The following is a 13,632-nucleotide window of genomic DNA, read 5'->3' as shown; positions in this document are numbered from 1 at the left end:
CCATGGTCGAACATACTGTTTTCTTTTCTTTTTTTGCAATTACCGTTGATAACAAAAAATAAGTTACACCTCAAGCAATATCCCAGGAGCACGCTTCTAAGGAGACGTGAAATTGGGAAAAGTGCACAGATATTGAAGAAAGTGGTCCGCACACGTTTGATGTATTCATATGACATCATTTATTTAAACATCAACTGCATGCGGTTGATACATCAATCTCAGGCTTCGACCACGATACATTGGCCAGCTACAGTCATACATTAGAAGCCACTTTTTATGTTTTGTTGCTGTAGTCCGTTATCATAGACGGTTATTTCAGTGATATGTGATAGAAGACTCTGGTTACACGTATACTAGTATCATATCATAACATATTACATCATAGATATCATGATATACGTCATTGGGCACAGTTACACCGAATACATATTTTTAAAGACGGTACATAGTATTGCAGACTGCGTCGAAGTGAGTGAAACGAGATCACATATATGTATCTAAACATGATTTTAATAGTTCTTCTATCATAGTCCTGTTGTTTCTGTTTCCCCACATGTAGTTTCCTGACGCTCCTCGGCAATTTCTTCACACTTTTGCCCTGATTCTACGATTGTATTTTCTGAAACGCTGTGTTCGCATATGGTGGTCACTAAGCGCTTACCACAACTAATGGTGCAAATGTCTGATATCCCGTATCCGAAGTCCCAGTCTTCCTCCTCGTGGGATGGTAGTTCAGGAACGCTGTCGAGGCTGAATTTTGAAAATCTAACGGTCATTTCGCTGTCCACAGTTGCGACGCTGACGTCAGGGGTGTGTACGGTGGCAAGCGGTGACGTGGTGGCGACAGACATGGAAGACTCGGTCTCCGATTGGCTCCTTTTCCCTGTAGATGAAAACGAGCAATGTGCACAGATGAAACTAGAGTTCCACGACCTCATACCTTCGCCATATGATTTTAACCTTTATGACTGACATATCAGGGGTGTTTGTCATCAATTATAAATCATACCAGTTGATCTTCTTCACCCAAAAAACAGAAGTATGAGCGTAACAAAGAAGGTTATGCTAACAAAGTAACATTTATCATGAATTATGCAAATGGAGTCCTTATTACCATAATTTGATTCAACAATGTTCACATTCACATAACTTCCAAATGACACAAGTATGAAATTGCCATCCTTTACCTGTATGGTTTTATAGTAGTTTCTCATTAATTATGCAAATTAGGCCTACATTTGCATATTTTTTATCTATCAAAATTCCTCAGTAACAAATGTCACATATGTCAATAGTCATATCATGGAATACAGCGGGTTTTTAAAGTTGTCTCATTAATTATGCAAATTAAAATCTGATTTGCATAATTATCGTCCAATCATACAAAGCATTACGTAAGCTATCTACATACCAAAAATCATTACCATCCATCAAGCCCATCTTGAGTTATAGTATTTTCTCATTAATTATGCAAATTAGGTATTCATTTGCATAATTGATATCTATTAATATTTCTCTCTTCTTCAGTTACATATGTCACATGTTTGAGAGTCCTGTCGTGGAATTTGGCCGATGTATAAACTTTCCTCATCAATTATGCAAATTAGATACTGATTTGCATAATAAGTATCTAATCATGTACATAATCACTCAAGCTATCTACTTACCAACAATTATAACCATCCATCAAGCCCTTCTTGAGTTATTCCCTTTCAAAGTCAGACGCAAAACCTGCTCCTGCAGTTCCAAAAAAGCCACTAGGGGGCCAAAACCTATACCACTTACTCTCTGTCCAAAGAGCTATCTACCACTCAAAAATCAGTTCCATAGCTTGTCCAGAACACAAGATATTGAAACAGGAAGTTCCGCTGCAGTACCGTAACAAGCCGCTAGGGGACCCAAAATTTAATCATTTCCTAGTCTCATCAAGACCTACCCACCTACCAAATATCAAGACAATCCATCTAAGCCTTCTCGAGTTATGCTGTACATTACACACACACACACACACACACACACATACAAACGCTACCCTCTGCATAACCTTCTCGGCGAAGGTAATTATATACCGTAAGCATCACTTTGTATGCAGTATACAACACTTTGTAAAGGAGGTACGAAACAACATCAAATTGCAAAAGTCACAAAATGGAATTTGATTGTGATCTATATCTAATTCTGTTTAGTTTGAAGGTCAGAACTTATCCCTATTCTTTATTCAATTCTTATATATAATTCTTACGTTCTAGACCACAATATAGACATACAATACACAACACATACAATAACACGAAACAGCGCAAAGTGAATAACAATATTGTGATATGATTCTGACTTGGTTGAAGGTCTGAATATATCCATACATCCATATTCTTTGCACTTCCTACTTATATTTTAGACACAGTAAAGACATACAATGCACAACACATAAAATAAGACGAAAGACAACAGATGGTTTACAACAATTATACGCCTGTACCTCTGTGATATCTGGCGTGCTTGAGTGACAGCCCTGTGGTACCCGTAGTCGCCGAAACTACATGCAACATAGGTTAGAAACACTAGAACTAGTAGAAGCGAGAAATGAATAAAGCAGACACGGACAACTTTAAGATGGAGGCTACAATTGGATGGTAACGATGTAAGCACACACTGTTGTCAACAATGCACGAATCATGATGATTGTTAGTACATGCAGTGTGAAACTAACACAAATGCTTTCTCTACTTTTGGACAGATGTATTGCCAAACACTTTCTATACTACTTTATTTCAATATGCGTATCATTCGGAATATATGAAAGTCATAACTATCTTTCCGCCAAGTCCGCATGTTTGATACACTCATCTGAATGATCAATCTGAGTAAACTCATAACAGAATACTATCATTCCAAGTTGTACCAGTGTGATAACAGGTATTGCCGCCCACCTTCATCTCTGTGCCCGCCGTCTGTAGTGCACTTAGCTTTCACCGGCCTGAAAGGTGTTTTCTCCACCAGGTTGCCCAGCATGTTGGTGAAGGTCCGCGTGGTGAGGGAGTACAGGATGGGGTTGATGGCGCTGTTGATCGGCAGGATGAAGATCACGATCCAGGCGTACAAGGAACCTGTAAAATGAATTTGAATAAAGGGTTATCCTTACATATTGATAGTTAAAAATGCAGGGGACACAATGACGCTGTAGAAATTATACGAACCAGACGAACGTGCATGGCAAGAATATGTGAGATGGTTTAAAAATCAAGCTGCTAACACTATACAGTCAACAAGTGTGTCTGATGACAAGTTTCTGCTTACATCAAATGAATCTGATTCTAATGTGCACCGACTCGCTAACCTGAAATTGGTGCGTTTGTGAGCGCCATGAACTTCATGACAGTGATGGGGATCCAGACCATGGAGTCCGTCAGCACGATGAAGAAGAACCTCTTGGCAAAGGACATGTCGCTGAGGAGGGACAGTGGGGACTTCACAGAGCGCCTCGTGCGGTGAATGGAGATGAACATGCCGATATAAGCACACAGTATTATAGTCAAGGAGGTGAAGTTTATGCCGAGGAAGACGAAGGCGCTGTACTCCCAGCCGGCGCCGTACGGCTCGTGTAGATGCAGCGGGAAGCACACGCCGTTGCTGCCGTAGAAGTTGCCGAAGTACGTCGATGATGTGAACGGCAATGCTGCGAGTGTCAGTCCGGTTATCCAGATGATCGCGATGACCGTGCCTGCCTGTCGGACGTTTGGGTGGCTCTCCCGGTAGGGGAACACCACACAGAGGAATCTCTCCACGGACATGTAGGTCAGCAGCAGCACGGTCACCTCAGCGGACAGCATGCCGAAGAAGCCCGTGATGTGGCAGCTGTAGCTCTGCTTCCATTCCTGCGCGTATTGGTTGTACACATCGCGGTACACGTGGTCTTTTGACCCGATGATCAACAGGTATATCCCCATGATTAAATCAGAAGCTAAATGAAAAAGGAAAAATGATTGTAACCATTGATTAAGATGCCCATGTTATTTGATCCCGTGTCCTTGAAGTAGTATCAGACACGTTAATCACATTTGAATAGCAACTACATACAATGGTACTTACATGTATGAGTTGACTTGACATTGAAAGCTATTAAACACAAGTACCACAGAGCAAAATTTATCAGAATGTATTCGAAAGTTCTACCTTCATTGCCTAAGGACTCGTGTCCGGATCCCTTGAAACAACACCAACCAATAAACCAACATATCGACTTGATTGTCTAAGAACAAAACTCACCACACAGGTTTCTGATGAAAAGAGAGTGGACTTTGTTCTCCTGTTTCATGACGGTTCGTCCAATCATCACGCTCGTGTTGCCGAGGCAGATCAAGATGGCGACTACCCAGACTGCCATGCGCAGGATGACGTTGGCCAGCAGGTTTTCAAACGAGGAGATGCCGTCCGTGTTGGGTTTGCAGCTGCGCACGTGAGGGGCGAACCCGCAGTAACGGAACTGGCTGAAGTAGCTGTTGACCATGAATCAAGAGAAACTCAGGTCAATGTCAAGTTTCATCTGATGAGGGCCATTCACTGGGCACTACATCTACAGTTTTTGTACTTGAGTGTTGTTTTGAACAACATTTGGAACAGAAAAAGGTACGTTGCTCTCATGTTAAGAAGTACCATGCGCAGGTGACTTTTTTAAATAATCTCAATACGATGATGCTACTGATCATGAGACGTGACACTGAATGATAACTAATGGGAATCTTCCCAGAACATAGTTTCTGAATTTATACCTTGATAGATATATAACGACTGCAAGGCTTATCTTCAAATTGCACTGATTTCATGAAAATATTCATTTGAAGGAGATTTAGAACAACACTGATCAACTCGCAACAATAGTAATTATGCGCGCGGTGCAACAACTATCAATTGACTTACATGAAGTTTAGATTCTTCAAATTTCTGAACAGGCGATAGGATATGTTGTTGATTGTCAGTCCCCTTAGATCACTGCAGAATAAACGGGAATATATGTTATACCTACTGAACAGTATTTGCTATCACAATCAATGAGAAAGACAAAATATCGACGAGCATCGGCAAAGACTTACAGCGACGTCAGGTTTGCTAGTCCATCAAACAGATCCAGCTGAAGCCTCTCTGTTGGATTCATTGACACGTTCCTGAGTAAAGTTGGATAAAGGTCGTAGTCGTTGCATCAGATATCATATATCGAAGCCGCATCAGTTACGTTTTAAAATTTGAAAAAAGTAGCAAAGATTAACTCATGTCTACCATAAAAAAACTATAGAGTATAGAGTCTGAAGAGTAATATTTTGAAGAGGAAATATAGAAAAAAACTCATACACAATGGGTTGCGAATAGAATGATGGTACCGTCTAGAATAGAATGGTATTCAAGACGAATAATTAAACAGAGTTGAAGAAGTGTGGATGAGGTACTCACAACGACAGAAGCACTTGCATGTTTTTGAAGGCAGCATCTGGAAACTCTCTGATCTGGTTCCATGACAAATCACTGTTGGGAAAAATGATAAGAATAACTTTCCTTGATACTTTCACCATGCTTTGCATTTATATCACACAGTATATCGATGATTTTCTGGGACATTTTAGCAAGGTTATTTGTATGCTTCATTTTGTTCATCTACTAGTATGTGCGTTTCCACATTAGCTATCGTCAACAACTTAACTATATACTCACAGGTCTTCAAGTCCTGTCAATGTGTCCAACGCACGTCGTGTTATTGACGTAATGGAGTTGTTCCGCAACCGTCTGTAATAACAAAGCGTTACCACATGCAAAGACTTATATAAAGATACCCACTCCATCAACTAACTAAACATAGAGAGAGTCTGAGGCGCTGTCTCATGACTGGTCAAAGCTTTATAGACGGCAATCATTAGAAACATAATCAATACCCATTATCGTTTTATTGTTTGCCAAAGTACCTTGTGGTAAAGCAAAAGTGAATACGGCTATTCAAGTCTAAGTGGAATATGTGATGTGTGTAGGACTTCATGACGTAGTACAGGCAAAGGAGATCACATCAGTGGGGTTTTCAGCTGAGAAATGGCATTGAAATTGTCATAGACATGCATACAAGGACTTGCTTGCAGTGTTGATCTCGCCTTATTGACTTGTCAGACGTCGGCCGTGATAGAGTTGAGATTTGGGAACATGTACTACTAATAGTTGTTTTCAATGTCGGATGGTGTTTAGGTCTGGGACAATATCAGAGATGTACAGTGGGTACTGTAAAAATAGATTTCTATTCCCATTGCTAAGCAAATTAATGACTATAGACCTACAGTATTGTTAGGTTTGCACAACCAGCAAACATCTCCGGACATAGACGTTCGATTCTGTTTTGGTCCAGTTCCCTGAAAAGGAAAGACGAATGTTAGGTTATCAATTTGGATGAAGCTAAAATACTAGTCGAATGAATGTTTTCCCAGTTAACTTTACATATCTATGCATGTTACTTTTACTTTTATCTGAGCTGGCTATAGGTGCATTGTAATTGTAAAACCTTTATATTGAATTTGAATACTGGGATACTTACATCCAGCGCAGTGACGGCATATCCTCGCAAAACGCTTCTCCTCTCAGCTGTGAAATTCTGTTTTTTCTGAGATCGCTGAAACATGGCGGTAGAAGAATATTATATTACAAATTATATGAAATATATATATTTAGGTACGTAAAGAGTATTGCCTAATCAACAGCATTTGGATACAGAAACTTACAGCCAGAATAGACTCTGTAGTCCGATGAAAGTCTGGTGTTGAAGTGTTATTATCCTGTTGTCGTCCAAGTACCTGAGGCAAAATGCGAGCAAACTATGTCATTTTTTATGTATGAACATGCGTATGTATCGGGCGAAATGTTCAAATCAAAATGTTTGCTTTGACCCGAGAGTTGAAGTCAAACACCTAAGCCTTCGCCTATGCATACAATGGGCTCATTTCCCACAATTAACTGGTTATGCCCTGCATATATAATCAGGTAGAATCTCTCCCTTTATTTACTCGTGCGTCGCAAGTATCTCAGAACTACAGAAGTTGTAATTAACCATATAAAATATATTTACAGCCATGTGAGATTCCTCAGATCTTCAAAGGTGAAAGGATCCAACATCTCAAGGAAGTTGTGATTCAGATACCTGAAAGAAAATAACACGCAACTCTATCAAAAGAAATCAAAAGTCTATGATATGGCCCGGTAGTATATTCAAGGCGAAATATCAACAGATCCTCACTATGAGTATGACCTTTATACACCACTATACGGTGGACATAACATTACTACATCGATCGGTGATTTTGAATTGGTTTACTCTCTTGGAGTTTTATTTTGCATCTATTCAAAACGTGTGATCCCTTCCGGTCACATCATCAGTACTAGCCACGACAGGAAATCACTGGTGATTCTTTTGACGTCAGCGGAAATCACATGTCCCGATATAGAGGCGCTGTAATCACTTAATTGGCATCCGGTTGTCGTAAACAAACTGGAGACCCGTTTGTTGAGAATTGCTCTCGAAAATCACTTGGTCAGCTGTAATAGCCAATTTCGTTGAGCACCTGAACAGACGTAGCAGACAAGCTAGAATTACCCTTAGTGCTTTCAAGTAGGCTAGCAACGTACACGTTGATCATGACTAGCATCCAAATGTCTTCATTCAGATTCTTATCTATCCTTGACTTCGATTCACCACAGGGGCATTACTTAAAAGCATGGCGCGTATCTGCGATAGCAAAAGGCCACTAAAATGCCCCATGGCCATTGCCAACAATGCAGTTGGCAAGGGACATAGGGATCGATTTTAGAAGGTGTCGACTGAATACTCTGCAACCATTGTATCATCAACCACTGGTAACAATTATGAAATGAATAACGTTGCACTGTGTGTATGTCAAAATTGTTGCGATTCAATGATAAAGATTATTCTGCTGGCAGTAACGTTCCATGGGTAAATACAGTAGTTGCTTTTTTCTGTGGATTGATCTAGATTGGAGGTTCCAGTCCTACTACATATCTAGCAGATTGATTTGAACAGTGCCCTGGCAGTTCACGATAGCAGCAGCTAGGTCTCACTTAAGGGGGTTTGGCCTTTGGTGAACCTGTCAAACTTGCAGATAGCACAATACAAAGGCGCTGTCTTTCCACAGACTGCGCATGCGCAATTCGACCGGTTCTGATGGCAAAAAAAGAATCCAATGAACGGTTAATAACCGTGTTATTTAATGGATAGCCTTGATATTTCGGAAAACAATGAATCAGCACACACGGCATTATGGCATCTCGGGCCCAAATATCATTGATCGTGCGGTTGGCTCAGGGACCAATAAAAATCTCATAAGGAAAGGTCAGCAGCAAAATACCCTACTTACAGCTTTTTAAGGTTTCGGAGCCCCTTGAAAGCACTTCTTTGTATCACTCGAATGTTGTTTCTTTGGAGGTTCCTGGAAATGAAAATAAAGTAAGTACAGTACAATATAGTAAAGTATACGAGGGGGCTTAAAAAGAGATGCATTTTGTATCAATGTTTCGTTACATTTGTGCTAAATTTCAACTCATTACATGCAAAAATGAACCTGCTATGATACAAAATGCGTTTCTTCCCCCCCCCCCCTCGTGGTATAAAAAGGAAACAATACCTTCTCTTTGGAACTTTCTATGGGTTTATCACCAACAGAATATCTTAGAATAGGCGGTGCAATTTCGAATCTGGCAGAAGTAATTATGTGTTATTATTTTTCATATCCAATGAAAGTATAGTCTTCTGTAGACTGTCAGCTGAGATTACAAAACGTCTTTTTCTAAAATTGTTCAATTAGACTAAAGCGGCAACGTATCAGATATGATTAGGGAAATCTTTTGTTTCCTGGGCCCAAATCAATAACCAATATATGCCAAACGGACAGTTTGTTACTTCCCAGGTTAAATCAATATAGATGTACGGTGACACCATTTTATCAGAATTCACCGTATAAAAGCCACGTCACGACCCCTGCCACACAGCACTCAATCAAGATGCTATCTGGTTCATGTTCAACGGAAGTTCACGGGGCCATAGGCATCGATCACAAAGTGACACTTGGCCAGGTGTATCCAAATTGCTGTTTCGTAGAAAGTCCAATGTAGTTTTCACGGGCCATGAAACTGTTCATGAACAAAACTGACCTCCTATCGAACCTAAATAAACAGTAAAGCATTTTCTAAAGTGAACTAGACGGACAACCTTTATGTTTACTGATTGTTTCTATACAGACATATACACAAGATTCCTAACCAGACACTCACAGAGTCTCCAGCTTTGTGTAGTTGACGAAGGACGCGTTCATTACGACGGTTATACCGTTGTCTTGGACGTACCTAAAACAAAACATATTGATGTAATTTCAGCCACTTGAACATCTATAGTTGTGTAGATAGTTATAAGTCATCGGAACTATAATATTACACTGTTACAGAACAATTGTTCGTCCAATTTCAGCTTTCTACAGTAGTTTTAAGTGCAACAGATGAATTAACCTTTGCTTCTGACGGACTTTCAAGGTTGTGGTCATCAGTCACTGACACAAATTTGAACAATAAATTGACATATTTCAGTCCCAAGAAGATATTTGTATTTGCCTTTTTGTGTGCTAAATTTGAAATCATTTGATTAAAAAACGAGCCTGTTATGAAACCACTTGCATTACTTTTTTACTCCCCCTCGTACACTGTTGAAATGTATGACGGTTAGCTGAACAAGATGACGTACAGTTTGGTTGTGTTGATCGGGATGTCACTCGGCACAGTGTGTAGACCCCTCCCGTCACAATACACCCTGGTCTCGTGACTACAGTTACATGGGGCCGGTACGTCCGGCAGAACTGAGCGGAGATAAAAAGCATACACATCCATCAGGAAAATGTTGCCATTGAAGACTCAAATGTGACAAAATGCACAATCTAAGATTTGTCACGTTCTTAACTTAAACTATAACTGTAACTGTAACCATAACTGTAACTAGCAATTCAATAACCACTCTTATCCAAATTAAGATCAAGTATGTAAACGTCGATAAAGGTTAGGCATCTAGGTAATAAGATACGCCAAAAAACAGTTACTCAAGCTACGGGATATGATTTTGGAAACGGTCAGACCTTTCAAGTAGCATTTCAAATGTCTGACCGTATCCAAAATCAAATCTTGTTGCTCGCGTAACTGTTTTTCGGAAGATCAAGTAGAGCTTTTTTATTCAAATAAGACAAAGTTATCCAACAGACTTGATTTAGTTTGAACGTACGACATATGTCGGCTCTTGGAGGTTGATATACACCCCAACCGGGTACTGGCACGATCTTGTCGAAGTCATGTCCCCAACCAGTATGGTCCCCTGTGACAGAAACAACACATTAGCTTTAATTTGTACTCAGATGTTCTCAGTACCTGGGTTTAAAGACCTATTATATACTCTTCTTCATTTGGAATTGTGAAGTAAGCAGTGTTGATTTGGTCCCCAAATCGCCGTTCTTGTTTGAGTTCTGTACAAGTTACAAATCCTTTATGTTGGAGGCAGCCGTCGATACAGTTACAGATCCTGATGCTTGAAATACAGCAAAAAAATTACACAAGTTATATGGCAAGATGTTCTATAAACAGCTGTTTGGCAAAAGATAACGTTTCATTGTTCACCGTTCACCCACGTCCATTACTTGAAAAACTATCTACAGTTAATTCCCATCCATACATTGTATCAAGGAGCTAACACCTCCTTAATTATGCGCTTATCTCAGCTTTGCTTACGCGGATGATGTCGTGTTCATGCTATGATAACATCTGTGAGACAAGCTGTTGTATGGATGTGCACTAGAGGACCGTGGTTAACGTTGCTTAGTGATGCCCACTTGTTTCACGTTTCCAGTTGGAAATGCTTTTCATAAGTTAATCTTTCTAGCGGGCAACCAAAACCGAAACATATGTTCGCCGTCCGAATTACAAAGGTAACAGTGGTGATACAAAGACTATTGCAACGACGATTTTCTTGAAGAAATCAATCTTACGTACCACAATTTCTTTCGTCCGCCCCATTTTCACAGTCTTCCTCCCCGTCACACTGCTTGCTCTGCTCCAGACACACGGAGGAGTTTCCGCACGGGAATTCCCCAATAGGACAAGGGGACTCCGGAGGGAGAAATGGCTTTGCCGACAATATGGTTTCATTTAGACCTGAAAAAAAGTAATATTTTGATACCCACCGTCTTCATGCATTGCTCTCTTTCTCTCCAACTTATGTAATCTCCAAGATCTATCGCTGGCAATGCCAGTATCCAGAAGGTGGCCAGTTAGTGGCCATGGCCTGCTTTTGCAGTTTGGAGACTGTCATTGCCACCGATAGATCTGCTTGGAACCGTTATATACTTTTGCTGGCATTGCAATGTTAAGAAGCATGAGTGCATTAAAAGCTTTTACTCAGCAACAGTCAATGCCTGTGTTTCCTACGTGAAATACGTACATGTAATCTCTTTGTCTTAGTAGGATCGAAGTATAGCTTACACTCACTAAAAGAAAGAAAACACATTTTTCGCCAAAAGGCAGAGAGGTTCGTTGGCGCCCCAAAACTTCCTGCAATAATCATGCTGGCGACTTGCCCTAATGCTATAATGTCGGCGCCGCGTTGGCCCAACGGAACACGCTTCAAACGTTCAACTTAAAAGGTTTGCAACAAATCCAATCCGTAGTTGACGCTGGGACCTAACTTAATCAAGCTTCCAAACCTAGATCTTTTACTTTAGACCCCTCTTTCCTTACGTTGAGTTGGGGTAGGGGGTATATTTTTAGTACTTTTGTAATTGTGATACAATGGTGGGTAGACTGCAAATGCAAACAAAACTGAGCTTCTGTAAATTGACTTACTGTTCTGCAGTATTCCATTTCAGTATGTTTAAGGTATGATACTAGATCTCTCGTACGTATAGTTTACATGCCTCAGTTACCTGTGCATGCCTCAGTTACCTGTACGTGTACAGCTGGTATTGTAATATGTCACCGTCCTTGCTGTATCACTACCACAGACGAGGTAGTGATCGTACTCACACCATATTTAGGGGCACAATCATTTGGTATAATATTATTTTTAAGTTGTTAATTTCATCAATAACATTCCATTGTTCAATGCATTGAAATATGTCTGGATACTTTTTATAGTGGACAAACCCGTCCAAAAGAAACCACTCTCATGATGAATAGATACTTTAAAGGTATGAAGGCAGCTGCCCTGTAAATTCTGTCAGTTCCACCCGTAGACGACCATGAGCTTCCGTATAAAGTTGTCACGTAGCACACGATAACACTAGGGGTCCACTCTTTCAGGAAGTACTGTTCCATTAAGCAAGACTTTCATTTTGACTTCTTATGTCCCCTTGGAAATAACTATCCACGCTCTCGACTCCACCGAGGGTATCACTGCCCCCAGACATAATAAAATGAGTTTGTAACGATTCCTCAGACTACAGTTTTCCCATCAGTCGTCTGGCGCTCGGTTTCCTCTGAATGAGCACAAGTCTAGTAATGGGAGAGGGAAATCGTCCACTATTCAACAGCAAAAGAAATTCAATCGACGAACCGCCGAGCTAGAAATGAGCAGTGCAACTCATGAGACAGGTTCAAGGCAACGCCGGGTGGTGCAGACAGAAACATCTCCATCGCGCGTGTCAATGACTTTGAACAATTCCGCCATAGATCATTAAGGAACGTAAATCCAACTTCTCTCGGCGAGCTATAATTGATGGTGCTATTAGCTGCCGGTAAAGCACCGTAAAGCACTGATGTATTCCCTTGTAAGCAAGCCATCGGAGGATTTATGACAACTTTGGTCTGAAGGATCTGACCAATTACTGTTGCCAGGGGAGTACCATGCGAGTTGATACACCGACATCACTGATAGCAGGCAGGATTCAAGTCGATGTAACTGTCATGCAATCTCTAACATGCTTTTTATCGAGGGAATATTACGTGAAAGATATAACAAAATCGACGAAATGTTTCAAAGAGAAGCGGTATCAAATGGAACTTTTCACCACATCATGTTCGTAACGAATACGGAGTCATCGATGGATAGTTAACAAAACACGACTTGTGTGAAAGGCAATCTATCTTCCCAATCCCTATGCAATAAATCATTCCTAAACGTCTATTGAACTATAAAACAACGTTACTTGTTCTATGTAGCCATATACGGATACGTCATTTCGACAGACCTTTAACGTAGCTCCATTTGTCATAGAATGTCATTTTAAAAATGCAACGAAACCATCAAGAACGTACGATAAAAGATCCATTGGCGTGTACAATGGTCCACTCCTCTGCCTTGTTATGATATAGATGGTATCTCGATCCACATCTTCTGCATTATTTATAAACAATCTTCACTTAAGAAGAATGGATTAATGAGTGTCACCTTGAAGTTGAGGGGATGGGCAGATTGCTGTGCGAAATGAAGTCGCCTTACGGACCGGAAAACTAATCTCGAGCATGGCTGAATTTCTTTATCTCAATCAATAAAACTATGTATTCAACCAGATGCACCTCCATGAGTATTAATGGGGTAACAGATGCTTTCTAGGGTTAGAAATGCCA

General features: G+C 40.4%; 1 protein-coding gene across 1 annotated transcript in view; it reads right to left on the bottom strand.

Moving 5' to 3' along the window:
- Nucleotides 1–13,632, bottom strand: part of LOC136437255 (relaxin receptor 1-like) — a 29,719-nt gene continuing 16,087 nt past the window's right edge. Inside the window, exons 3-20 of the mRNA XM_066431736.1 lie at nt 11,062–11,223; nt 10,301–10,390; nt 9,773–9,884; nt 9,310–9,381; nt 8,397–8,468; nt 7,094–7,165; nt 6,750–6,821; nt 6,566–6,640; nt 6,312–6,383; nt 5,704–5,775; nt 5,446–5,565; nt 5,091–5,162; nt 4,918–4,989; nt 4,267–4,496; nt 3,338–3,961; nt 2,931–3,107; nt 2,480–2,536; nt 1–883 (exon numbers count right to left, since the gene is read on the bottom strand). Of these exons, the coding sequence (XP_066287833.1) occupies nt 525–883; nt 2,480–2,536; nt 2,931–3,107; nt 3,338–3,961; nt 4,267–4,496; nt 4,918–4,989; nt 5,091–5,162; nt 5,446–5,565; nt 5,704–5,775; nt 6,312–6,383; nt 6,566–6,640; nt 6,750–6,821; nt 7,094–7,165; nt 8,397–8,468; nt 9,310–9,381; nt 9,773–9,884; nt 10,301–10,390; nt 11,062–11,223 (2,582 nt within the window). The 3' untranslated portion in view covers nt 1–524. The remainder of the gene's footprint in view (nt 884–2,479; nt 2,537–2,930; nt 3,108–3,337; nt 3,962–4,266; nt 4,497–4,917; nt 4,990–5,090; nt 5,163–5,445; nt 5,566–5,703; nt 5,776–6,311; nt 6,384–6,565; nt 6,641–6,749; nt 6,822–7,093; nt 7,166–8,396; nt 8,469–9,309; nt 9,382–9,772; nt 9,885–10,300; nt 10,391–11,061; nt 11,224–13,632) is intronic.

Source organism: Branchiostoma lanceolatum, chromosome 6 (assembly GCF_035083965.1).
Source record: "Branchiostoma lanceolatum isolate klBraLanc5 chromosome 6, klBraLanc5.hap2, whole genome shotgun sequence".
NCBI lineage: Eukaryota > Metazoa > Chordata > Leptocardii > Amphioxiformes > Branchiostomatidae > Branchiostoma > Branchiostoma lanceolatum.
The sequence above is the reverse complement of the archived record's forward strand: the minus strand, read 5'-3'. Positions and strand labels throughout refer to the sequence as shown.